We start from the raw sequence: 26,760 nt of genomic DNA, 5'->3' as shown, positions 1-26,760 counted from the left end.
GTCCATTGAAGGAAGAGACCGACCCTTTAATCCCTCAGCTTTTACACCGAGCGTGGGGCAGATGGGATGGAACACCCCTGTTGGTCAGTTTGGGGTCACCTCTCCTGTCCGCTCCTCCCAAAGGTGGGACCCCTCTAGGCTTTTCCGCTTCCAACCCTCTAACGGGGCAAATAACGAAATTAGCTGACCTCGGTTGTTACAGCAATAAGTGTAAGCAAGAGCCTCTCTGCGTACCATCCCTTGGCACAAACCGTAGACATTGGTCGTATCACTCTGAACCAACCACTTTAGGCACGACACGCTGTTAATTTCAGAGAGTTAGAAGAGGCCTAGCTAAGAAATAAAAATACTGAACAGAAAGTTGGTTCCGTTTTACCTCAAACCAGGACACTGTCCTAGCTGGCTGAGGACTATGCAGCGAAGAACCATCAGGGAGATGTTTGATGCAAGCCTGGAGCTGACCCTGAACTTGGAGTCACCCGTCCCTGCTTCTTATGGATGATGCTTTTCGGAAGAAAGTTACTCACTCCAAGCCCAAAGCACTGCAGTTTCACAGCTTCAGCTGAGCCCGGCTGCACGTTAAGGGCCGGGTTCCTCGGTGTGCTGTGACCGTTTGAACCTTCGCGGGCTGGGGAGGGTGAAGAGCAACTGCCTGTTCCCCAGACAACACCGTTAAAGGAGAAGCCGCTGCCCGAGCACTCCCAGAGCGTTCATGGTGTTCCACACACACACTCACTCCTGGGCTCTTCCTCCTTCTTCAGGCTTGACCCTCCATTTTCCACAGCAGAGTCTCAGGTGTTGGTTTTCATAAAATAATTAATTTAATTGGAAGGTGCTGCAGCAAGAACAGCCCGGGCTGGGTCCCTCCAAAGACAGGGACCCTGAACAAAGAAATGCCTGGGCAACGACACCCTTGTGATCCACACACCTGCCCCTCACGTGCCCTCCACCCGCTGTCCACACGTCTTTTAGTCCAATTCTGATTTTTGGTCCGGCATCTTCTAACATCTAATTGGGTTCATTCTCTCTGTCCAGGCAGGCTCTTATCCTGTTGATTTGCAGTTTACGTCAAGGGTATCTCCTTGATACCTCCGTATCTTCTGGTTTTATGTGCACCCGCCTTTGTCAGCAGAACATGGGGAACCAAAAAGTCCTGGACTTGAGAGAAGGACTACCAAAACATCGGTGTGCGATCCAGCACTTTCCCACCCGAAAAGACCCAAGAACACTGTACCAGCTGCTAGGAGAAGTACGGAGAAGAGGAGCTTTCTCATGGCTTAAAGGTTTCAGCAAATCTCACGCTCTAACTAGAGCGAAGCAAGCAGCACAAATCACACCAAATTATAATCCAAAGTAATTTATTCTACTCAAAACTGACTTATTTATGCTAAACAATTAATATCCCTCACCAACACTGCCTTGTTTTGGATGGCTGTTTAGGGGAGGAATAGCTGGTTTCTAGACCGGTTGGGTTTTCTTGGAGAAATAAGCGATGGGTTCTCCAGCGTCTGCTGACGGGAGAAGTTCTGAGTATTAAACTTAGATATAGAAACTTCTGAGTTTTTATGCCTAAAAATTGTGGTGTCTGAGTTAAATCTAAATCCTTTCCCAGATCCAGACTCCAAGAATGTAGAAATCTGTATCCTAATGTCTTTAGTTAGATGACACTGACCAGCGATATATCACTTTCATAAATGAGACTTAGAATTCTTAGTAGTTTTTTTCTTGGATGTTTTACTGTGTTAATTAGGAGAAACAATAATTAACCTCCAATGTGTGGTAAACATTGGTGGGAGGCAGAGGCATCTGTGCTCTAAGGTAGAAAACACAGTTTTTATGCAAGATTTACTCCCCTTGTGATCTGAACTGTGCCATCAAAATTATAGCTTATCCCTCTCTTCTTTCTTACCCAACTGTTTTTCTTTAATCGTGAAACTTTCTCAACTCGGTCTCATTAGAAAATATTACTGTTTAAATTAATTGAGTTTTTAATGAGCTCTTCATCTGTTTTAAAACAACAAAACAACCGCTGGTTATAAACACGACGGTAATGAATCCTTAAACAGCCCATTGATGTTTCAAAATCTGGACGAGTTTTGCATTTTAATTCTTCGTGGTTGGGTTGTAATTGTGCAAAGAAAATGCCTTTAACAAAATAAGCAATATTAGCTAAGATTTGGTGCACCTCTAATAGACTGTCAAACATCATTAATTTGTTTCATGTCTAGAAACCAGAAGAGTGAAACGCAAAATTCTTGCGAACCCCCATGAAGCCCTATTTTAATTAAAATAAGGTTTTACTACGTCTAACACCAACTTTTCCTTTTTCCAGCTCTATAACTGGCAGCGGATTTAGACAGACTGATGGCTTTATATTGCAAATGTGCTTTACGTGGTTGAAAATACTGATTCTGTATGCATCACCATAGAGGTGGAAGCCAGCCTTTGAAGGACACGCGCACCCGCTAAAAATTGCATTGAGAACTATAAAACAGTTTATAATTCATGTAGCCTGGATTGAATAGGGAGCAGATGGTAAACTCTAATTCGGCATCATTTAGTGCTCTCACAAGTGTTACGAGACTCCACAAGTATTAGGGCATCGGTTATGTTAGTCAGCTAAATTTGCCATCTTGTGATATCTCAGCGGCACCACGTTTGACAAGAGCAAGTGTTGACAATGTCCGCATTGACCGGCAGAGGATGCATCTCTCTGGCTGCTTCTCCAACTGGAGCGTCAGACCAACAAGTCAAATAATCTTCCTGAAGAGAAGACTGGACTCGCATTTGATAAATAAACAGCTCGTCAGTTCTGCACACAAATATCTGCTTTCGTTAGGCACGGGTGAACTCCAAGTCAAACCCAAATGACGCTGTAGGAACAGGCAGGAAAAGGAGGCACCAGTTGAACTGGTGTCCCCCAAAGTCTGCATCAAAAGTGATGTTCGTGTGAAGTATATGGGTCTGGTTTGCAGTTTAGAGGAAGCTGAGTTATACCTCCCTCAACATGTATGAAATGAACATGAGGAAAAAGTTATGACTATGAAAAAACCTTAGAGAGATTTCAGTCTAGCTTCTTATAAATGAAAAAGTCAAAGATCTACCTCACCGTTAGCAGAGGCTGGGACACTTTGCCACTTCAAATGGAGCTTGAAAGGCTTGACAAGAATTGCCCTGATGCAGCCTGAATTTCCCAGAAGCCCAGCTGGCATCCTCGCATGATAAAAACTGTACAGAAAATACTGCTTGGAAATGGTGACCCTGCTGTGGCAAGAACTGCACCACAGAGAAATCAAGTGGCTCAGATCAGGTCCCACCTAATCGAACAGGGCGCAGGGAACCAAGGCTACTGGACTGATCGGTAAATTTTAAATCACTTGTCAGGGATGAGCTTCCTTTGCTTTTAAGAAATAAAAAATGGAGTTAGTCCTAATGATGCGTGTCACAGAATCACAGAACGGTAGAGTTGGAAGGGACCTCTGGAGATCATCTAGTCCAACCCCCTGCCAGAGCAGGGTCACCCAGAGCAGGTGGCACAGGAACGCGTCCAGGCGGGTTTGGGATGTCTCCAGAGACGGAGACTCCCCCATCTCTCTGGGCAGCCTGTGCCAGGGCTCTGCCACCCTCAGGGTAAAGAAGTTCCTCCTCATGTTGAGATGGAACTTCCCATGGGCAAGTTTGTGCCCGTTACCCCTTGTCCTGTCCCCGGGCACCACTGAGAAGAGCCTGGCCCCATCCTCCTGACACCCCCCCTTTCAGTATTTATCAGCGTTGATAAGTTCCCCCCTCGGTTGTCTTTTTTCCAGACTGAAGAGACCCAAATCCCTCAGCCTTTCTTCATCAGAGAGACGTTCCAGTCCCCTAATCATGTCTTGATATATTCTACATTAGAAGTCAACTTCTGTCTAAACGTGTGGTTTCAATGTACTGGTCAGAACATCACCAGTCTGGTGGGAAATAGTAAAAACTTATCCACAGAGCTTTTACCTGGCTGCCCTGGAACAGATAACGTCCAGAACAGGTCAGATGCACAATTCAGACATCACACCTTTTGGATATTCAGGCAGGGAGAAAGGGAAAGGAGGAGAAAAAGCTTTTGACCAGGTAGAGCGGTGACTTCTGGTGAACCCATTGGTGATGAGATGTTTGCCCAACTCTTGTTTGGGGACATGCTGGCATGTAGACATCGCTGCAAGTAGCTTCAGGTAAAGTCCTGCTGTTCGTATGGCATGGCAGGACAGGAAAAGCCATGAGCTTTGCCCCTTCTTTGGGTTAGAATACATCCATCCCAAGAAATATATTCAGATGTGGGAGTATTCCCATTTCAGCTTGAATGGATGAGAGAGGTTTGGGATCTATCTGGATTATTTTCATTAGGGTAGAAAATCAACGTTATGGGTTAGGTAAATTCCCAGGATAGCACCTGTATTAATTATATTCAGAGGGCTGGAGCCCCTCTGCTGTGGGGACAGGCTGAGAGAGCTGGGGGGGTTCAGCCTGGAGAGGTGGAGGCTCCGGGGAGACCTTCCAGCCCCTTCCAGTCCCTAAAGGGGCTCCAGGAAAGCTGGGGAGGGACTCTGGAGCAGGGAGGGGAGCCATGGGACGAGGGGGAATGGCTTCAAATGGAAAAAGGGGAGATTTAGATGAGATATTAGGAAGAAATTCTTTGCTGTGAGGGCGGTGAGCCCCTGGCCCAGGTTGCCCAGAGAAGCTGTGGCTGCCCCATCCCTGGAGGGGTTCAAGGCCAGGTTGGACGGGGCTTGGAGCAACCTGGGCTGGTGGGAGGTGTCCCTGCCCAGGGCAGGGGGTGGCACTGGGTGGCCTTTAAGGTCCCTTCCCACCGGAACCATTCTGTGATTCTACGATTCCAATTATAACTTAATACAGAATTGTGCACTGATGCCTGTTTCTCTAAACGCACCAACTTCCTCTTCAAATTTTACAAGCTGCCCCCCGGAAAGCTCTGTGTCCAAGACAACTGTTTTCATTTCACCCTTGGTTGCTTTTTTATCTGGCTTCCAGCCTCCAATGAATAGCATTGCTGATGAATTTGGAACTAGAAAATTTATTCTGTATAGATCGTCTCTTTGGTCTCCTGAAGTGATAGTTATTTCACTGTCCCCAAGCAGTGAATTAAATGTGTAATCAATATTTTAAAAAGCAAGTCCCCCATCCCCCCATCATAAAAGTTATTTCTTACTTTTTTTTCAGTTATACAATACCTTATACAATTTTAACAATCATAGTTTATGTCCTCAGGTCATCCCCAGAAAACAGGAAGACTCAAAATTAACTTTTGAAGTGAAAAATCAGCTGTAATGATATGGCTTCTGGAGCTTTAAAGAAAATGAGCTCAGTAAAGATTATAGGTCTCGTAGAAAAATTGAAAGAGATTCACAAGCACCAGCCGTGGTACAAGCAAATCCCGTTCGTGAGTTGCTGGTCAAGAAGTGCACGTAAGAGATGATACAGATCCCTTCTGGGCAGAAACGATGAGGTCTTTCTCCAGACAACCTCCTGGAGCAGTTCAGGGGTTAGATCGGCGCAGGTCCTTCTCAGAGAGGGGATACGGAGAGACCGTGACCGGTCGGGGTGCCTCTGCCTGGCTTCACCTGCCAGAGCTATTCCAGAAAGTGTCCCCATGCCACACCTCTCCACGTAAGCACGCCATTGGCTTCATGTATACAATCACAGCAGGTTCCAAAGTCAGTCTTATGTTATAAAGAAATAATAGTTTTTAAAGATTATAATTTCTCGGGTCTATCGGGAACCATACATTTCAGAAGGTGGTCTAAACCTCTGTGGCAATGTGCCTTGAGCTGTCCCAGACAAGAGGGAGGGAAGAGTGTTTATTTGTAATTTTAAAGAAAATATTACCACAGTTTATTTCACATTTTAGTGGGGGTCTGCTACAGGCCACCCAACCAGGGCGGATCAGGCCCTCTATAGACAGGAGCAGCCTCACGTTCACAAGCCCTGGTCCTCATGGGGGACTTCAACCACCCCAGTATCTGTTGGAGGGACAACACCGCAGGGTATTAGCAATCCAGGAGGTTCCTGGAATGTGTCGATGATAACTTCCTTCTCCAAGTGATGGAGGAGCCAATGAGAAGTGCTACGCTGGACCTTGTCCTTACCGACAAGGAGGGGCTGGTGGGGAATGTGAAGCTCAAGGGCAGCCTTGGCTGCAGTGAGATGGTGGAGTTCAAGATCCTTAGGGCAGTGAGGATGGTGCACAGTAAGCTCGCTACCCTGGACTTCAAGAGAGCAGATCCCTCTTCAGGGATCTGCTTGGCAGAGTACCATGGGATAAAGCCCTGGAGGGAAGAGGGGCCCAAGAAAGCTGGTTAATATTCAAGGACCACCTCCTTCAAGCTCAGGAGCGATGCATCGCAACGAAGAGGAAGTCAGGCAAAAACGCCAGGAGGCCTACATGGATGAACAAGGAGCTCCTGGAGAAACTAAAACTCAAAAAGGAAGCCTACAGAGGGTGGAAGCAAGGACAGATAGCTTAGGAGGAATACAGAGAAATTGTCTGAGCAGCCAGGGATCAGGTTAGGAAAGCTAAAGCCCTGATAGAATTGAATCTGGCCAGGGACATCAAAGGCAACACAAAAAACTGCTCTAGATACATCAGTGATAAAAGGGAAAATGTGGGCCCTCTCCAGAAGGAAACGGGAGACCTGGTTACCTGGGATATGGCCAAGGGTGAGGTACTCAATGACTTTTTTGCCTCAGTCTTCACCAGCAAGTTCTCTAGTCACAGTGCCCAAGTTGCAGAAGGCAAAGGCAGTGTCATGGTTTAACGCCAGCCAGCCACTAGGACCACGCAGCCGCTCGCTCACTCCCCCCCCGGTGGGACGGGGGAGAGAATCAGAGGAGTAAAAGTGAGAAAACTCACCGGTTGAGAAAAAGACAGTTTAATAAGTAAAGCAAAAGCCGCGCACGAAAGCAAAGCAAAACAAGGAATTCGTTCACCGCTTCCCATGGGCAGGCAGGTGTTCAGCCACGCCCGGGACAGCAGGGCTCCATCATGCATAATGGTTACTTGGGAAGACAAGTGCCATCACTCCGAACGTCCCCCCTTTCTTTCTTCTTCCCCCGGCTTTATACACTGAGCACGATGCTCCAGCGTGGGTCCACCACGGGCTGTGGTTTCTTCAGGAGACATCCACTTGCTCCCGCGTCAGGTCCTCCACCCCTACAGCCCTCCCACTACCACAATCTGGACGTGTACAGTAGTGCCAGGGGAAATTTTGCCTTCTGATTCACAAATCCGGACAGTTTTGACTCATTATATTGCTTGAGGAGGAGGGAATGAATGGGAGATTATGGCCATGGAGCAAAAGAGAGAATACAAGAAGGTCTTTCAGTCTGTTTCCAAAGAAGAACTTCAAAATCAGTAACAAGAATTTCTCAAGTAGTTTTTTTTAAATCTTCACTGATAATATGGTATCAAGTACCATGTTTGGCAACACTAATGATTATTAGCTTTTTGGCTGGGAGCAGGTGAAGCAGCTGAAGCATTGGGAAGATGGGATTTGGGTTGACGCGAAGCAGGTTGTATTCCATGCCACTGAGAGCTTCAGTCCATACCCAAAAGTTTTCTTAAAAGCTGACTAAATGCAAAAGCCTGGCTCTGAGGTCCTAAATTAGAGGTCAGCTTCTGTCTCACCCGAGGCTTCTGCTGACCGGTAACTCTAATGACCATTAACGTTAACACTGACTCAGTTAATCTTAAAGTGGGCGTCTAAAATAGATCAGCAAACTTGAAAACAGTCCATTTTTCTAGGCTGGCTAGACAGGACAATTAGCAGATATGGACATCTACACTGCAGGGATCTGGAGAGCGAGTGGATGAGTCGCTTCTGCTGTTTTTCATACCAGCCACACAAGCTGAGTCCCCGTCAAAGAGAGAGAACGAGCCTGTCAACACAGATGGAAGAAAATAACTTTAGCAAGCTGTCCCTCCATAAAACGGAGAGGAGTCCAACGTGTGCTCGAAGTTTAATGTAGCTTTGATAATCTACTGTTGGTAAAAGCAAAATTTTAACGATTATTTTTAAAGATTATTTTGAAAGTTTTCCCTTCCGCGAAATACACACACTGCAAACCTTGGAGTTGTATGAATTGATTTACATTGCCTTATAAAGTAATTTATAACCCTAGGGAGGTGAAGGGGAGACAGATGAGAGAGAAAAAAGCATCAGAGAGAGAGAAAAGTAAGTGCCGTGGGTAAGGTGAGGCGGAAAGGAGTGAAGGGATCTGTGTGTGGATGAAGGACTGAGCTAGTCCACTGTGCAATTGTATTTGGATGAGCTAAGTAGATAACCTGGTGCCTTGAGTTGGAGAAAATGAAGCAGGGGTGAAAAGGCAGATGACATTAGGAAGGTTGTGAGTGTCGGGGATGGATGTCAGTGGAAGGGTGAAGACTCACTAGAAGAAGGAGGCTCGAAAATTGGAGCAAGCAGAGGTCAGAGACGTGGCGGGCTGAAGAAGTCAGCTGAAGGGGATGCAGAGAAAGTACAGGTAGAGAAAAGCAACTGATGCCTTGTGGTCTTCGACGGGGATGGTAAACAGGGAAGAACTGGGGCGAGAAGGGAAGACTCTGGGTGTGATGTGGCGATTTGATGGGGAAAGAGAGAAGAGGGGACCACTGAGATCCAATGAAAATCAGAAAGTCACATTTGCCATGAGCGTGTATAATTCCTCCTTTGTGATGCTCTCACAGATTTTGATGATTTTCAGGCCAGGGATTTCCTGCGGATGTTGGAGTTTGTTTGCTCAGAGATGCCTAAGAGAGTCCAAGCGTTTGCCTAGTCTCCCCTCAAACCACTCCTGGAGGGAGGGACAGGTGGAGCTTATGACAAGGTCATGGGGAACAGGAGAGGTGCCTGAGGACTGGAGGAAGGCTGACATCACTCCAATCTTCAAAAAAGGCAAGAAGGAGGACCCAGGGAACTACAGGCCGGTTAGTCTCACCTCTGTCCCTGGGAAGGTAATGGAGCGACTCATTCTGGATGTCGTCTCCAAACACATAGAGGAACAGGAAGTTATTGGAAGTGGTCAGCATGGATTTACCAAGGGCAAATCATGCCTGACCAATCTGATAGCTTTCTATGATGTTATAACGGGTTGGCTGGATGAGGGGAGAGCCGTAGATGTCATCTACCTTGACCTTAGCAAGGCTTTTGACACTGTCTCCCATAACATCCTCTTTAGGAAGCTGAGGAAGTATGGGCTAGACAAGGTGACGGTGAGGTGGATCGAGAGCTGGCTGAGTGACAGGACTCAGAGGGTTGTGATCAGCGGCACAGAGTCCAGTTGGAGGCCTGTAACGAGTGGTGTCCCTCAGGGGTCAATACTTGGACCAATTTTGTTCAATATATTCATTAATGACCTAGATGAGGGGACAGAGTGTATCCTCAGCAAGTTTGCTGATGATACCAAGCTGGGAGGGGTGGCCGACACTCCAGAGGGCCGTGCTGCCATCCAGCGTGACCTGGACAGGCTGGAGAGCTGGGCAGAGAAGAACCTAATGAGGTTCAACAAAAGCAAGTGTAGGGTCCTGCACCTGGGAAGGAAGAATGCCAAACACCAGTATAGGTTAGGGGCGGACATGCTGGGAAGCCGCTCTGAGGAGAAGGACCCGGGGGTCCTGGTAGACAGCAAATTATCCATGAGCCAGCAGTGTGCCCTTGTCGCCAAGAAGGCCAATGGCATCCTGGGCTGCATAGGGAAGACTGTGGCCAGTAGGTCGAGGGAGGTCATTCTCCCCCTCTACTCTGCACTGGTGAGGCCACAACTGGAGTACTGTGTCCAGTTTTGGGCTCCCCAGTTCAAGAGGGACAGGGAACTACTGGAGCGAGTCCAGCGTAGGGCAACCAAGATGATTATGGGACTGGAGCACCTCCCTTACGAGGAAAGGCTGAAAGAGCTGGGACTCTTTAGCCTGGAGAAGAGAAGGTTGAGGGGGGACCTGATTAATGTTTACAAGTATCTAAAGGGTGGGTTGAAGGAGGACGGAGCCAGGCTCTTTTCAATGGTTCCCAGCGACAGGACAAGGGGCAATGGGCACAAGCTAGAACATAGGAAGTTCCGTTCAAATACACGGAAAAACGTCTTTACAGTGAGGGTGACAGAGCACTGGAACAGGCTGCCCAGGGAGGTTGTGGAGTCCCTTCTCTGGAGATTTTCAAGACCCGCCTGGATGCAGCCCTGAGGGATGTGCTTTAGGCAATCCTGCTCTAGCAGGGGAGTGGGACTAGATGATCTCTAGAGGTCCCTTCCAACTCTGAAGATTCCGTGATTCCGTGATTCCGTGATTCAATGGTAGAGGCAGAGCCGATTTAAGTGGGCAGTAACTGAGGACGCCTGTTAATGAGATGGCTTGGAAGAAGTAGGTTCAGTCGAATTAGAAGACATTAGTTCAAGGCAATTAAGGAACATCAGAGCTAGCAAGGAGATGTAAACACTGAGGAACAGGCAGAGTTGCTTCCAGAGCAGTAACTGGTACGAGATCCATACATGGCAAAGAGATTCCCGGCGAGGAAAGAGCGTGGGCAGTCAGTTGGGTGGAGATGACAGATGGAGCATGCGAAAAGGCAGAGGGAAGCCGGGCCATCAGAGCCACAGTGTCCTGTGCACAGTGCCACCCATGGCAGGATGCATAAGTGCCACCGAGTTGGTACCACTGCGAAAGCTTTGCTGCCACCTTTGTGTCCGCCGTGGCAAGATGAGCTGCGCGAGAAAGGCTGGAGAAAGCCAACCTGGATGCTGTCCCCGGGGGTGGCGATTTTGATGATCTTCCTTTAGCAAAGGAATCAAGGGGGAAAATACACTAAATCCTGGGCAACTCCGTTCTGCTTTCATGTGACTGTTCACTCATTCCTGCTCAGATTTTGGCTGACCCAGCTCATGCTAAGGCCTGATGTGTGCTGGGAGCACCCTTCGGTCAAAGCAAGAGAGCCACGTAGGCAGGCCAGGTGGCCAGAAAGAGCTAAAGGGCCACAATGCAGCCACGATCACCTGCAGACTGCCGTCTCCTGCAGCAGGCATCTTTTTTCTGGCAGCTTCATCGGAATCTGCTAACTTATGGAAGTGGAAATGGAAAAAAAAAATACCCCCGAGCCGGAAGGTATAAAACAGCAGCTTACCCAAAAAGCTTTTGAAGCAGCTCCAACACTGGCTGGACTGCTGAGGCATTCAGGCTTCCCCGTGTGATACAGGGGATGCCCACAGCATGATGGAGGAGGAAGGACGAGGACTCTCACCATTGGCTCGGTAACTAATTTATTTTTGGTTTTTGCTTCTAAGTGCATGACTTAAGAGTTACGGATTATAAATTATGAAACTTTATGACCCAAGTGGTGAATAAGTGAGTTCAGGTGATAGTCTGGGCAAAGGGGATTGAGCCGTATGTCGTGTGTTTGTTGTATTTCTCAATGAGCTCATGAAATAAAGTTTAAATCACAGTGTACATTGTCCTGTAAGTGTGAGAGATCCAAACGGGCCGTGACACTTCAGAAAACATGCCGAAGCCCAGCTCAATGCGGATGGTGAGACAGCAACAGCATTTGTGCCTACAGCATGAGAGTTAACGTTCAGCTCTGCTCAGCATTGTCCTGGTTTGAGCAACGCTGGACTAATTTGTCTTTTAATGCTTGGGAAAACTGCACTTTTAGAAGGCTCTAGTGTCTGACAATATTTACTTTACAGACAGCTTTAGGGTGCGGGTTTCAAGGTCTCAGTGTTTTTGAGCTCGCCAGGTGTGGGGACGAGGAGGAGCGAGACCCGGGCGCTTGACCCAAGCTGCCAACAGGATTATTTCATACCATGAACATCACATTCAGTATAAATTAAAAAGTGTGCTGAGGAGTTCTCTCTCTCTCTCTCTCTCTCTCCCCTGATGGCTGCCATCCTGAGCACTCCTCGCCCCGGTGTCGGAGCCCGGAGCCCTTCCCTTCTTCCCGAAGCCACAGCGCTCACAGGGTCCCGCATCGGCTGTCCCTGCGGGGAGCACACGGCTCCTGCTGATGGAATGGGCTGAGTACAGTCCTCGTGTATTTTATATTGGTATCAGGATCAATACTGGTTCTTTAGTGTTATTAATATTCATTATCTAGCCTGATTCTATTAAATCTGTTTATATTTCAACATTCGTGTTTCCTTTTTTTCCCCCAATTCCCCTTCCAGGGTGGGGAGGGGCCATCGGGTGATAGAATAATTGTTTAAATGACCATAAATTGCTGTGGGTTTCTCAATCCATATCAAGCATCTTCATTAACGATCTGGATGATGGGGCAGGGTGCACCTCAGCAAGTTTGCAGATGACAGAAAACTCCGAGGAGCCCGTGATACAGCAGAGGGTCAAGCTGCCATCCCGAGGGACCTCCACAGGCTGGAGAAATGAGCTGAGAGGAACCTCGTGAAGTTCAACAAGGAGAAGTGCAAAATCCCGAACCAGGGTAAAAAAAAATCTCCCCGCACCAGTAGTCGCTGGGGACCACCTGGCTGGAAAGCAGCCTGGCAAAAAAGGACCTGGGAAGCCTGGGGGACACCAGGTTGAACGTGAAGCCAGCAATGTGCCCTTGCTGCACAGACGGCGAGTGGTGTCCTGGGCTGCATTCGGTGAAGCGTTGCCAGCAGGTGGAGGGAGGTGATCCTGCCCCTCAGCTCAGCACTGGTGAGGCCACCCCTGGAGCGCTGGGTCCAGTTCTGGGCTGCCCAGTATAAGAGAGACACACTGGAGACAGCCCAACAAAAAGCCATGAAGATGATGAAGGGACTGGACTGGAGAATCTCTCACACGAGGAATGACTGAGAGAGCTGGGATTGCTTCGCCTGGAGAAGAGAAAGCCCAGGGGAATCTTATTAATTTATGTAAATACCTGGAGGAAGGGTGCAAAGGGGACAGAGACAGACTCTCGTCAGTGGTGCCCAGCGGCAACGGGCACAGGCTGAAACAAAGGAGGTTCCCTCTGAACGTTAAGAAACGGTTTTTCACTGTGAGGATGACAGAGCGCTGGCACAAGTTGCCCAGGGAGGTTGTGACGTCTCCGTTTTTCCAGATATTTAAAAAAACAACTGGTCAAAGGCTCTAGGCGGCCGTGGCTGAGCAGGGGGTTGGAGCAGATGACCTCCAGAGGTCCCTTCCCCCCTCAGCCATTCTGGTGTCATGGTGTGACCCGACAGCAGAGAGCGGCAGTGGTCTCACTGCTGGTTTTGGTGAGCAGAGCCAGGACAGCGATCCGGACGGTGAACATCTGCAGCGCAGGACGCCCAGGAAGGTGACACGGGTTGAGGACGAGTCCCATGGGGTGAAATCCAGCGCTGGCTGCCGGGGCTGAGGAGCGCCTCGGCCAAAGGAGTGAGGAGTGGTGGCTGGGGTCTGTGTGGGGACGGGGTCTCTGTGGGGACGAGGACGGGGTCTCTGAGGGAAGCGCCTGGCACAGCGTCGCCTCCTGCCAGGGCCGGGCCCCGGGGCTGCCCCGGGGCCTGTCGGCTCAGCCCCGCCCATGCCCAGGGTGACGGTGGGGGGAGGGCGGGCCCGGGGCTGCCGCCTTCTCCCCTCGGTGCCACCGCTGGTGACCAAACCGACCATTTCCAGCCCAAAAATCCCCCGAGCAGGAAGTACTCCCTCACCGCCCCAACTACTTCCGGCGCCGGCCGGAAGCGCCGCCGCTCCTCGTTTCGCCGTTCGCGGCCGCCCGGCGGCGCCCCGCTCCACTTCCTCCCTCCGCCGGAAGTAGGCGGGGCGGAAGTGGCCGCCGATTGGCTGGGCGGCAGGGCGGAGAGGTGGGGCGGCCGGAAGTGACGAGCACCGCGCCCCGCCGCGCCCCGCCCCGCCCCGCCCGCAGCGGCCGTTCTCTGCCGCCGGTGCGGGGCAGCCCGGCCTCTCCCACCGCCGCCGGCGCCGCGCCATGTCCATCCGCCCGCTGGGGGCCCCGCAGAGCCGAGAGGAGCGGCCGGGCAGCGCCACGCAGTTGTGAGTACCGGGCGGCGGGCGGCGCGGTGCGGAGCGGCGAGGGCCGGCCCGGCGCTCGCCCCCTCCCGGCCTCGGGCCGAGGTAGGCGAGCAGCGCCCTCCGCAGCCCCGGCACTGCTGTTCTCCGGGGCAGCTCGGCAGCCCAGCCAGGAGAGACCCGCCAGGTACGGTCCCGCCGCCCGCCCGGCGGGGTGCGAGGCGGCGGCCGCCATCCGGGGCGGGGGTGGCGCCGGTGTTGGGGGCGTTGGGTGGGGGGGAGCGGGCGGAGGGCGGGCCGCGGTTCCTCCGCCTCCCGCCCTTCACACCTCCGCCCCGGCACGCCATGCGCTCGCCAGGCTCGACGGCGCTCGTTCCTTCACCGTCTGGGGGTTGTGGTTTCGTCACGGCGCCGTTCGGGTGGCGCCAGGAAATGGGGAGAAGGAAGAAAGATGTGGGGCTGGATTGTTTGGACTCCGTGATCTTAAAGGTCCCTTCCAACTTAGACCGTTCCATCGTTCTAAAATACAGGGACCCAACTTTTTACAGCGGTAGAATGGCTTTACACCGACCTGTTAATCCAAACACAACAGCAAACCCGGTGTGAGCCAGGCGGTGCCAGCTCTGATCCCACCAAGGCAAATTTCTAGACTGCCCAAGGCTCCGTGTTTACATTCCTGCGTTAAACTGGCCAGAGCCCAGCAGGGGCCAACTGCTGCAGTTGTGGTTCGGCTCCGGATGCATTTTGCTCGTCTCTCGGGAGTTCGCTGATGGCTGCGGGATGTAGCTTTGGTGCTGTTGAGCTTCTCTGCAATTCTGCCAACGGTTTTGTGACTGAATGAGGTCATTGATTGCTAGACCTGTGGTTTTTAATAAAGCCCGGGGACCATTTCCCAGCAGCTAGCGTATCCTAGAATAATTATCTGTACTCCAAAGAATATTCTGTAATGGAATATTGAAAGTGTTTTCCATAGAAAATTATTGTCAAACAGAAATTGTTTTTTCTGCCATTGTTGAAAGCTTTTGGGATTATGATAAAACCCGAAGCCATTAGGAATGGCTTGGACCTAAGTTCTGGACAGGATTCCTAGCTTTGTATGCAAACTGCACATAAATTTCTAGATTTCCTTCAAGTAATAACAACGAAGAATATTCTGTTGCAATATTTAGCTAATGCATGGATGGGATACGGCTACATAAAATAAACATAGACTACAGTCAATTAATTTTGCTTTGTCCTTAGGTGCATGCTTCCAATTTATAATAAATGTTATTTTGCCGCTTTCTGGATTCAACTTAATCCATTAAAATAAATGAAGTCGGTTCTCTGAAGTTTGTAGTGGCTTGTAGTCCCTGTTTGATTTATTCATATTCATAGAAGATGAAAGTCATCTCTAAAGTAATAGCTGGGAGTAAAGACAGACTAAAACGCAATATAGCTTGCGTCTGCCGAAAAAGAATGTTTCTCCTGACATCTTTGAAGTATAATTGAAGTTTGAGCAAGTCTTTCTGCCTTTTTTATCTCCGCTGATACATTTTTTAGATGGCACGATCACGATTTCTGTTGCAATAATGTGTTGGGATGCCCTGATGGTTGCCATGGGTTTGGCGAATGGTTTTATTTACTGAAAGTATTCTGTGGATAAGTTTGTTAATGCAAAAATTAGGGACAAAAGATGAATTTTTAAATACTCGGTATCTTGTTATTTGGCGTTGCTGCTTAGTAAGAGTAATAACCAATAGGGGATGAGAACCTTAGACAATAACATTGCCGTGCCTGATTATATAAGTGAAGAGAACAGGAATTCGGCTTCAGCTGAGGGAAACGTAGGGTATTCTTTTTATTTCTCCAGCTTGATAGATATAAATAAATAAATAAACAAACAAATATTTTTCCTGTTTCTGTTAGATCTGCTTTCATAGCTTGCTTAATGCCGTTTCCACTGTTGACTGTGAAGCTTTCAATATTGCCATGCAGACTAATTACCTGCAGAAATAATGACCTTTTTTGGTGAAGAAAAATGTCATCTAGTTGACAGTTCCCTCTGTGAATGTCACAGAATTTTATTGTTTTTTAAAGAAAGCTGACTGCCTGAATTTGGTAGTTTCTATGCTGACATTAGACAAGATTTCTACCAATCCACCACTTTTTTTACTTTTTTTTTTTTTCCCCATGAGCTTATTGTCCTCAAGTTGTGTTCACGGGTCTCCCTTATAGTCAGGCCTTGGGCCACGCTAAAGTATCATAACAGAAGAATTATTTCTAAGTGTTAATATATGAGATTTGAGGAGGTTTATATTTGTGGGGTAGGGAAGTGAAGGAGGATGAAGAAGAGAAAGAAAACTCTACTGCAGTAATTATGGGAAAAATCCCCAAGTACAACTTGGCATGATTTACAGAATTCCTATTACTATTTCTTTTAGGAAAAGAAATTAATCTGTTCTTAAACTAAATTAATCTGACCCTTTTAAAGGGGGATACGGATGGTATCACTCGGCGTAAGGAATTCTTAAAACATATTCTTTAAAGAAATAATGGGCTGCAGAGTGAATTAAAATAGCTTCTAGCTCTCCTCTTCATCACTCAATAATGTATGAAAAAGGGGAAATTGCTTAGTTTTATTTTGGTAACATGAAATGTCAGTCCTGGTTATTTCTTTATATCACCTGGAAGAATCTTTAGTGATGTGAGATATATATGGTGAAGCATTTTCAACTTATATCTGAAATAGGAAAAACATCTAAAAACTTTGACAATGACATCTTTCCTTCCTCTTTCATCGACGTTTGGGTAAATATCTATGAATACAACTTCTCAATATCTTGTCTGGACATTTCCTTTCCTTCTTTCTTGTCTATCTTTTAGCTTTTTGTAATTCTGCAATCCTGTAAGTACCTGCTACTTGTATCAAGTAAAAGAATGTTATTTTCCAGAAAACTGTAATTTTGGAGTTTCTTGCTCTTTTTGCATGGAGCGTGAAGATAAAAAGCTGTGGTTGTCTTCTGCAATCATGAGAAGCAGAACGACCTGGAGTTCAGACAAAATGGATTTTTTTTTAAAGGAGGATTCTTCCTCAGCCTACTTAAACGATCCTGTTTGTAGCACAGTGTCAAAACCATTTTTTTTTAAGCCCATCGTAAGGGTGGTGAACAGTGACTCAAAGTGGAAACGAGAAGAGTGGAGGTGAGCACCGGAAACCACTGTTGCTGCTGAAGAAAATATTCATGCAAATGCATCTTCTCTCTGATCTCTCTCTTTCCCTCGGTTTTTCTTGCTTCCTCTCTCTCTGATCTGCTCCCCCTCCTCTTGCCCAAAAGTTAGCAGTATCCCCTTGCTTTGACAGGTGGAGGAGCGTTGCCTCTTTGGAGGTTTCTTCTGCCCTTTGATGCCTATTTGCAGTGCTAGTTAGTTTGAGCAGAGGTAAGTGCCCGTTTGCTCTGTAAAAGCTGTAGTGGTTCAGCAGTTCCGTGTCTGTGGAACTTGCTGAAAACTTCCTTCTGAATTTGCCTTCAGAATATTAGTTATTATCAATAGAAGAGAATAAAAGTTGAGACTGTATAGAATAGAAGTGGAGACCGTAGATCACGGGATGATTAAAGACGCATTGGGAGATTCAAAGCCCAGCACAGATTCAGGGGCTGTCCAGGAGTTCTGTGCTGCTCTTCCTCATTCTGCGTTATCAGTAGCGTTGGGAGGTTCAAAGGGGCTCCAAAAGCGAGTCTTTTCTGCTTTAATTAAGTTCAAACATACAAATATTTCTAGTTGCTCTTTGTTTAAGCAAAAATATTTCCGTAAGATCATTACCCTTCAGTGCTAGTCCTTCTCAAGTATAATTTCTGATTCCAAAACATCCAGCTCCATTTTACTACTAAAACCTCTGATGGCAGCTTCCACTAGGAACCACATGGTATATTGCTCATGTTTTAATTTTCAGTACGTTATTTTTAAAACAAAAGTGTTGCAGAATTTCCTGCCCACTGCACTGATAAATCCTGTAAATGTCTGCTTTTTCGCATGGTATGCCTAGAAATGAGGCATTGTACCAAAATATGGGATGTGGGAGTTAATTCTAAGATTACAGTGAGGGAAGTTCTGTGTGTCTAAAGCCCTTACGTTTTAGACAGCCGACATGGTCATTTATGTTGACCACCAAGGGGAACGTGACCCCTCAGACTCAGGAACTGTCCAACTCTGGGAGTGAAGAGCATCCTTGTGACTTCTCACTTGATGGGAAAAGGCAATGTCTTGACTGACTTCTTGAGCAGATACAACGGTGGAACGCATGAATGATATCTCCTAGCCACTCTGTTCCAAGCCTGAGTTGGAAGCCCAAACTGTAACTCACTGAGCCAGAAAAAAATGCCAGTGTTTCAAAACTACTTGACAATAAACAGAACACAGTACTGATGTCATCTGGACTGGGAAATACTCTCACGTCCGTGTTCTCAATGCATTTATTGATGTAGAAAGCCAATGGGACAAAGCTAGAATGCTCTTGGTGACTGAAAGTGCAGTTGGCAGCTTTGCCTTTTAATCACTCTGGATCTGATGTCGTGACCATGAAACCTACTTTCCGTTCACGTGGTCTCTTCTTTACTAGTGAGGGAAACTCTGTTTGGATCATATGTGTCTCGACATGCCATGTTGCTTCTGCGGTGCTTGGGGCATTAGATTGTTCTTCTGAGAGTCCAAGAGTTCTTTGGGGAAGATGCCTCCATTTGGGCAAACTCTTGAAGAGGGAAAGATTCTCTGTCTTGCAATGGACTTGAAAAATCTTGGCATTTGAAGCAGTCGCAACTAACTTTTGGTCTGACCAGGTTCTGTCTGTTTGTTTGCTGCTTTGAGTTCCTGTCTTCATCTGCAAAAAATCTGTATTTACTCTTCAGATTTCACTGGTGCTGTTTCCATGTATTCCTCCTCGTTTTTGAAGTCTTCTCCTTACTAGACTTAGACTTCTGTTCTCATAAATGTACGTACCTTTATAGCATTTGAGGTTGTTCTTTTTTTCCATCTCTTTGAAGATGGCCACCTTTGTAGTCTATATCTACCTAAAGAGTGAGCGGGCATGTGAGATGTAGGCATGAGAGGTGGTCACCCTGCATCCTCTTCCACAAAGTAAATGTATTCTGCATCTTAATTTCTTTTTTGTGCGCATGTGTCTGAAGTAATTTCTGCTTCCATCTTGCCACGCAACTAATCTACCTGCACTTCCCTGAAGCTTTCTTGAGATTCTTACTTTGTAGCACTAAGTAGGGTTATTAACAGTAACAGGGAGATGGGAAAGCAAAAAACATGCTTCTCCGTGAAACCTGGAGGTGATGCTTTTCTTTTTCAGAATGAAAGGGCCTGCGAGTAGAAGAGGAGGATAATGTAAGGTGTTTTCTAGGGTCTTTTAGCTTATTTTTATCTGAAAAGGATGCCATTTCTTGCTACTCTGTGGTGTAAAAGTTGGGCATTATTTTCAGATAGTCTGTGGTATTCTGAAACGCAAACCCACAACGTGCACTAAGTAGATCAGTGTGATTTTTGCCAGGGAAGTTCCTGAAGATTAGATCTGGCATTTTTCAGTAGTTAATCTGCTTCTAAGGTGTAGCAGTGCTGGGTATACAATTCACTGATGCACATTAATTAAAATATCTATGCTGTGTTCACTTATGCTATCTTTCGTTTTTCTTTTTCTTTTCTCTTTTCTTTGTTTTGTTAAGCATTGCAGGCTGTGTGTACCGCGTAGTTCAGACGACGGGACCAGATGGAAAAAACCTTCTGAAATTACTTCCAATTTCTAAATCTTCTGGAAGCTTTGTGCCAGTAGTTCAGTCTTCAGCCATGCCAAATAATTCTAAGGCGAATATTCCTAGTCCAGTCCATCTTACTTTTAAGACACAGCTTGCCAATACTACTGCACCTTCATCTGTTAAGATACCTGTTTTTCAGTCTCCTAATTCTGGAAAGATTATTCTTACAAGGACATTAGACAAACAGGAAAGCGTTAGGGCAGGGTCTGAAAAAGAAGGCTCGATTCCCAAATCAGCTGCTAACGTCCAGGGCAGTTGTGTTTCAGTTGATAGACTGTCTTTGCAGAACGTTGCTGTAACGAGTTCATCTAACCAGAGTAACACTGCATACATGTTGGTAAACACAACAAGTCTTCCAGTCGCTATGAAGTCTCCTATGCTGCCCTCTGACCACCACCTCCAGATACCAGCTGATGCGGAAGTGAAATCTGTCCCAGCTTCTTTTTTACCACCTGCAATACAGCAAAAAATACTTACGACTGCAGCAACAAATGTGTCCGCAGGAGCTGACAGTACGAAAATGCCAACTGTTATTTACGTGTCACCAGTGAACACAGTGAAAACAGTACTTCCCAAGTGTTTGCAACCCATTTGCCCAAAGCCTGCCACAGAAGTTTCAAAAACATTAATAATGACAGCTACACAAAAGGGAAATAGTTCTTCTCCTGAGACACCAACATCTGACGGTCAGCAGCACCAGCGAAGTCCAATGAAATGGATTGTGCAAGAAAGTCCACAGTCATCAGCACCTTGCATTATTCCTGTCAAGTCATCAAATAACGTGGCCTCCAAGATCTTGAAAACTTTCTCAGACATGAAGAATGTAGAAGTTAACTCCGCAAATATTTTACCGCTCTGTTCTAGTGGTCCTGGTGGAAGCCAAACAAAAATCACACCTTTTAAAGATAATGCTCTGGTCATGTACAATGGGAAAGTCTATTTGTTGACGAAAAGAGGCTCTGATGTTCTGACAGCCCAAGCTGACAAACAAGCATCTTCTTCTTCTGACGCTTCACTTAAAAAGGAGACATCCAAGCTAATTGATTCTACCGCGGTCAATAAAATAACCAATAAAGTAGTGAATCTGGTACTGTCAAAAAGCAAAGGAATGGTGCTGTCTCAGAAAGATCCAAAAACATGTACAAACGCAAAAACTTCTTCACCAACTGGCTTAAGAAATGACTTAAAATCTGCACCTGCAGCTCCGGTGACACCAAATGCTAATCAGCAGAATTCCACTGTAAACCAGAGAAAGAGTTTGCCCGTCACCGAGAGCATTTCAAGCGGAGTGACCCCTGTTACAGCAGTAGGGGCACAGGAAAATGTGTGCCAAAATGGCAAAGAAAAGATTCATTCCCCCAAAGCAGCAAGTGCTGTTTTACCTCAGTCTAAGCAAGAGTGTGCTTTCAGTGAAGACTGTCAAAAGGTAACTCTCTCCAATAAACATCCCTATCTCAGTCTCTGCTAAATTGTTATATGGTCCTGGTTCTATTCGAATAAAATGGCTGTTAATAAGTTCACAGATTTTTGTAACCGGGCATCCTGTCACTGGAAATGCTGGTCTAAAGGGCGGTTCTGTTCAATAAATGATTTTTTTTTTTTTCCCCCCAATAAGATCGCACTACGCAAGTCAGAAAACGCATAAAGAAAAGAAAAGGGCAGGGAAAAGATGTCTTTTTAGTTCCTCAGAAGATAAATTGTAGGTAACAACTGAAACGATAGGTAGGTTGTTCGTTGTTTGAGCTCTGGGAGCTGTCTGCTCTCTAGTGTCGATGCCATGTTCTCATGGCACAGCCCTTGACTGTGTTGTAGGTGTGGTGTGAGGTGGAGAAGTTTGTAGCTACCCAAGAGGAAGACAAGGTGGAAGAGCAGGGTTTGGCATCCGGAGACGAACCCTGGTGTTGCCCTGAGTCAGCTCCAGTCTCCGCTAGCTCAGCCAGGCAAAGGCAGGAGCTGTGTTTCTGACCTTGCATGCTGTGATGGGGAGGGATCCACCTCCTTTGACTCATGGTTTCATGTCAGGCAGAAGAAAATCCTGAGATCTTTAATGGCTTTCCCCGTTCATGCTGGACCTGCAGGTTCTTTTAAGGTTGTAGTGTTGAAAATACATAAAAAGTCCTTGACCTCAAATCCCACAAACTCTTTATCTGTGAAGGATTGTAGGTCAAGTTTTCAGTTGCTCAACAGGCCAGAATGAATTTGCCTCCAGATAAAAAAAATCATTCTGAAGCTAGTTTATACTTGCTTGTGTTGACAGAAAAGAAATGCCAGCTAAACATATTTGTGCAAATTTTAGACGTTTAATCATTGCAGCAGACTGTAGGGCCTGTTTTTTCATTATTCCTCACCTGAAAAATGGTTAAAATAGACCTTTTTTTTTTTTTTTTTTCCTTCAGTGCTGTGTGATGCCAGGTGTTAGCGTTCTCATTTGCTTTAACCTCTGTGAAAAATAGCATATCAAATGTTTGCCGCTTTTAGTCCATACATTTGCAAGGCCATGGTTTGCCAGATGTAGTGATGTGACATTGGACTTGAAGATCAGAAACAGCTCAGGTTACAGTGACGTTAGAGACGAGAGGTGGCTGATAGTGCTTTGTTACTGTTATCAACCACAATGCAAATACGAAATGCATTCAACAGTCCGAAAGTGACACTGTCAAGACACTGTCTGATCTTCAGTCATATTCCTTTGTTACTGTGAAGCTTTAGAGCGGGTGATTCCCTTGTTGCTTCTTTTTCTTCTGTGGTTTAGTAGTCGGACTGTGCATTTTCTGGATGTTCCACGACGTACTTGGGGTATTAAATAACTAACGAGAGTGTTAGACCTATGATAATATGTATATAATTTCTCAAAATTGGCTTACCAGTTAAGGTCTTAAATGTAACTCTTGCAGAATGGCAGACAAAACGAATGTTCAACTGTCTTTCTAGTAACTAATTTTTAGTTTATATGTGTGGGGAGGGACAGAGTGAGCGTGATTCATGGCTCTCTCACTGTTTCTATATTTCAGATCCAATATGAAAAGATGGATTCACCGGGAAAGGTTATTCAAATCAAACACCAAGAGAAGCCACATTGGAAAGAGTACTTGAAAATAAGGAAAAAATTTGGTCTCACTAAGGAGGAGAGAGTATACCTTAAGAAAATACCATTAAGGAGCTCCTATGAGAAACCAGAAGAAAGGGTTCGTTCCAGTAACAGGTTGACAAGGGCAAATTATTCTTGGAGTTCATCATCGTTAGATGTGAAAATAACGGATCAACATCAGGAATGTGTTGAAGAGGAAAAGGTATCTTGACATTTTTCAGTGCTAAAAAGTGTACTACAGCACATTCAGAAGCAGCGTGTGTATGGCCAATACAGAGCTGCATGTTTGTTTGGACCCTCCCACCTCTGGATTCATCAGGGCAAGTCAGTAATTGTTATGGTGCCCATGAGAATTGTTCCTAGAACTTGTTTGTGTGCCACAACAGAGTCGTGTGATTTCCGTACGACTTGAGTACCATCTAAGAATTTTTATCCTCGTTTTGGGTTCCACTGGAGGAAATTTGAAGAACAAATGCTTTGAAAAAGACCAGACCCTCTGGTGGTGGCTGAACAGTCAAAGGGATAGTCTTTATTGGAACAGAAACCACACCTCTGTATCCTGAGTTATATTTAGCCTTCTGCAAACAATTATGTTTATCCAGTAGTGAATGGATATAATCAGAATAATAGAAGAAGAATTTCTTGTGAGGCTTTACCCTTGAGTTTGAAATCAGTCAAGTGCCAGTCAAGGCGCTTCAGACACGTACATGACTAGGTGTGGCTGACTTCCAAAGAAAGGTATCCACTTAGTCATGTGTGGTTTTGTTAAAAGAAATTTACCTGTGTACGTGTCTAATCTCTAGACTTACAAATGTCTTTATAAGCTTAGTCGTTTGTCATTGGCTAGGAACTTGCTTGGGGGCTTCTGGAAAGGTTCCCTCAAGGTAAGGACTTCCATCTTCATGCGTTAAAATGATTTTGTCCATCCAAAGTAGTTCTCTTCAGCCATAATGTTCTAAATCTTTTGTGTGATTCTACCCAGTCAAAGGCTTTCTCAGGCTTTGTAAATTCTGTGTTAAGAGCCCGGCTTTGAGCAGATCTACTGGTGGCTCTTCGTAGAGTATATTAACATTTAAATAAGAAAGCAGCTGGGAGGAATGCAGTCTCATAGTGGACATCATTCCTAATGTTGGAGCGTTTTGGAAATGTAAGCATGAAGAATTCTTCCCTTTCGAATTTTCCCATCAAGTTAGAAAGTTTTTGTCTTACGCTCCAGTTAAAGAACTTAAGCAGCAACAGGTATGCACAGGAAAGGCAGAAGTGCACTTTTGACTAAGGAAGCAATTCCGCGTTCTGGAATTGTTAACTGGGAATCTTTGCTAGAAAAATATTGAACACGGAAGCATGTTTGCTCAAATTGCTAAAAGAATCATCTTCCATAGAGTAATTCTAAGAAGCTTGCAACAAATCGCTTGTAATTTGCGCTCAGTGAACTGTGATGTTACGATGTAGAACGATGCCCAGTTTAACCAAAGTATATTTTGTATGTGTCTTGACTGTACAGATAATTGTGGATCTGGAAGAGGATTTGACTAAGAAAAGAAAAATAAAATCTTCACCACTGTCAGATGGTGGAAAGAGAAGGAAAACGTCAGTCAGATCAACCACAAGTCCAAGTTCAGAAAATACCAGCTCAAGTTCCAGCGCGCCTAACAGAAGTGTTTCACCTCCACCAGTCTTACTGCAGCAAAGTCTTTCCACAGACTGCGTTACATCGTCTGTGCAGAGGGACTCCGAGCAAGACGCAGACTCTCAATATACTAACATTACAGACTCAAATATTCCAGTTTTAGTATCTTGTGAAGACGGTACTTCAGTTCTTGAAGGTTCTTTCAGAGATGATGTTTTCCCTTGGACTCCCCCAGACCTGGATGAAACAATACGGGATGAAAAAATAAAACGACTTAAACAGCTCTTAAGAGAACGAGAAGCAGCGCTTGAAGAGATGCGTAGAAAAATGCAGCAAAGCTGAAATACTGAAGCTGGTGATCGGGACCATGTTCCTCTTCCTTTCAGGGACTTCCAAGAAGAAATTCCTTGTTTAAATGAACGTGAATCTTTCTGGTAGATGAAGATCTTAATGAGATTTACAGTTTGTGTGTCTTTAGAAGAGAATAGGTTTCTTGTTAAATACGAGAAATAAAAGACTTGGACCATCACATTCTGCTTCTGGACATTGTATGTATCAAAGAACGCAGAAGATGGGCATCTTTATTAGTGTATTCTCTATATTTTGAATTGAGGGGTTTCTGTATTAGTCCTAGCAACTAAACTTTCCCGCTTTGGAATTCCGTGGCCTGTCTCTTAGAAACAGAATGTAAATTGCAAACCCCAATTGTAGGTATTTTTTTTGTTTTCCTAATGTTTTATAGTGCATGACAACTTTTGTGAATTCCTGAGAACTTTTTTTGTGTGTGAATTCCTGAGAATTGTCATAAAAGGTCAATGGTCAGTGTTTAATAAATGCTACTTAAGTGATCTGGGAGTTAGACGTTAGGCAGTAATAGTGCAGATATTTGTACAAAACCTCTTACGGATGTGAAGACGGAAGCAGTGGAAACCCCTGCTGACAGTTCTCTAGATACGTGTCTCTTACTGTTGTTGTGGTGAGCCTTTATAAGGCCTTTGCCAGCTGTGGAATGTTGAAGTTTGGTTGTGGGATTATTTTTGGAGAGGGGAGGTGTGGTGTTTTTTTTTAAACAGAAATATGTTGAATATTAACTTGTTGAAGCAAAAAAAAAAAGCCTATTTCTTTATCCAGGGGTGATATTGTTCATACTTCTTGATGAGTATCTTTTCCATTGATTTGTTCAGTCATTATTTGAATATGCCTCTTGCTACTTCCATTTGATGCTACCTTCGTTTTGCGTTGTAGGAGAGAATATGCGCTCAGACTGTCTTTGCCATTGCAATTTTTATAGCTCTTTGTAGTGTATTTTCGCAGCATATTCTGTCATGTGTTGTATGGACGCCTCTCACTACCCTCTGTTGTCCGTGTCATCGAATCCTGTAAGGCTCTTCTGGAGTTCTTCAGTCATTATTGTTACAGCCATGAATAACTGTTTTGCCAGCATAATTTGTCATTGTTTTTTTTCTTGTCCGCTTACGGTTATATTCAACATCTCTGATCCCTCTAGAACTCCATCGCTGATTCCTGTTCACGGGAGACTATTTGATACTATTCTTATTTTCTGTATTTTAATCAAATTTTCATCCGCAAGGTTTTTCTCTGTTATCATATGGATGCCTGGTTTATCTATAGGGTTTTGGGAATGGATGTTGTTTTGGAGAGCCTGGTAGACTGTATCAGTCCTGTGTTCCTTATTGATATGCATCTTGACAGCGTGAATAACTCAAGTGGATTAGAGAGGCAGGACAGCCTTATAAAAGCGAAGAAGAAGATGGTCACTTCTCTGAAGAGCTTGAGGTAGACCAGGTGTAGGAGAAGGTGATACAGCACACACGCAGTGGTGGGTGAAGAAGGAAGGTGTATAATGGAACTAAACTCTTTAATGATTGAGATTACCGTGTAAGAGGCAAGTGCCTGTGATGGCGCAAGCAAGCAAGGGTGATGTTACCATGGGCATCCGTGGGTTCACTGTGTATGGAGAGTGTTTTGGGGCAGAAATCCCATAGTTTAGCATAGGGAAACAGACATAACGAAGGGCTGATGCACAGCGGAGAGAAAGATGTGAATGAATTGGGCCTCGTGACCTATGTGAATGAATTGGGCCTCGTGACCTATGTTATCATGCAGCCCAAGCATCCCAGAGCGAGGAGCACATGCAAGACAGCCAAGCACCTCAGGAAAGGACGGTGCTGCTTGGACCAGTGGCCTGCATCCTGGAGCCTGACAGCGAGGCCGAGTTGCTCATGGAGCAGCTGTGCACAGATGTTGCGTGTGCTTCATTGTT

The 26,760-nt window shown here is 45.9% G+C and overlaps 1 protein-coding gene across 1 annotated transcript; it reads left to right on the top strand.

Moving 5' to 3' along the window:
• Positions 1 to 13,836: 13,836 nt before the first annotated feature.
• On the top strand, positions 13,837 to 26,560 carry LRIF1 (ligand dependent nuclear receptor interacting factor 1). The gene is made up of 4 exons (XM_063356413.1): positions 13,837 to 13,987; positions 19,669 to 21,184; positions 22,770 to 23,048; positions 24,351 to 26,560. Exons 1-4 carry the CDS (start codon positions 13,923 to 13,925, stop codon positions 24,816 to 24,818), a joined length of 2,328 nt encoding a protein of 775 aa, XP_063212483.1. The 5' UTR covers positions 13,837 to 13,922; the 3' UTR covers positions 24,819 to 26,560.
• The last annotated feature ends 200 nt before the right edge of the window (positions 26,561 to 26,760 follow it).

Source organism: Chroicocephalus ridibundus, chromosome 20, assembly GCF_963924245.1.
Source record: "Chroicocephalus ridibundus chromosome 20, bChrRid1.1, whole genome shotgun sequence".
Classification (NCBI taxonomy): Eukaryota; Metazoa; Chordata; class Aves; order Charadriiformes; family Laridae; genus Chroicocephalus; species Chroicocephalus ridibundus.
Note: the sequence above shows the minus strand (reverse complement) of the source record. Positions and strands in the feature narration are given on the sequence as shown.

What these genes read in the sequence shown, in the direction of transcription:
- LRIF1 (XM_063356413.1), top strand. Translation starts at nt 13,923, where the DNA reads ATGTCCATCCGCCCGCTGGGGGCCCCGCAGAGCCGAGAGGAGCGGCCG. An exon ending in CCGGGCAGCGCCACGCAGTT is followed by an intron (nt 13,988 to 19,668) that starts GTGAGTACCGGG and finishes TGTTTTGTTAAG; the next exon opens with CATTGCAGGCTGTGTGTACC. An exon ending in TCAGTGAAGACTGTCAAAAG is followed by an intron (nt 21,185 to 22,769) that starts GTAACTCTCTCC and finishes TCTATATTTCAG; the next exon opens with ATCCAATATGAAAAGATGGA.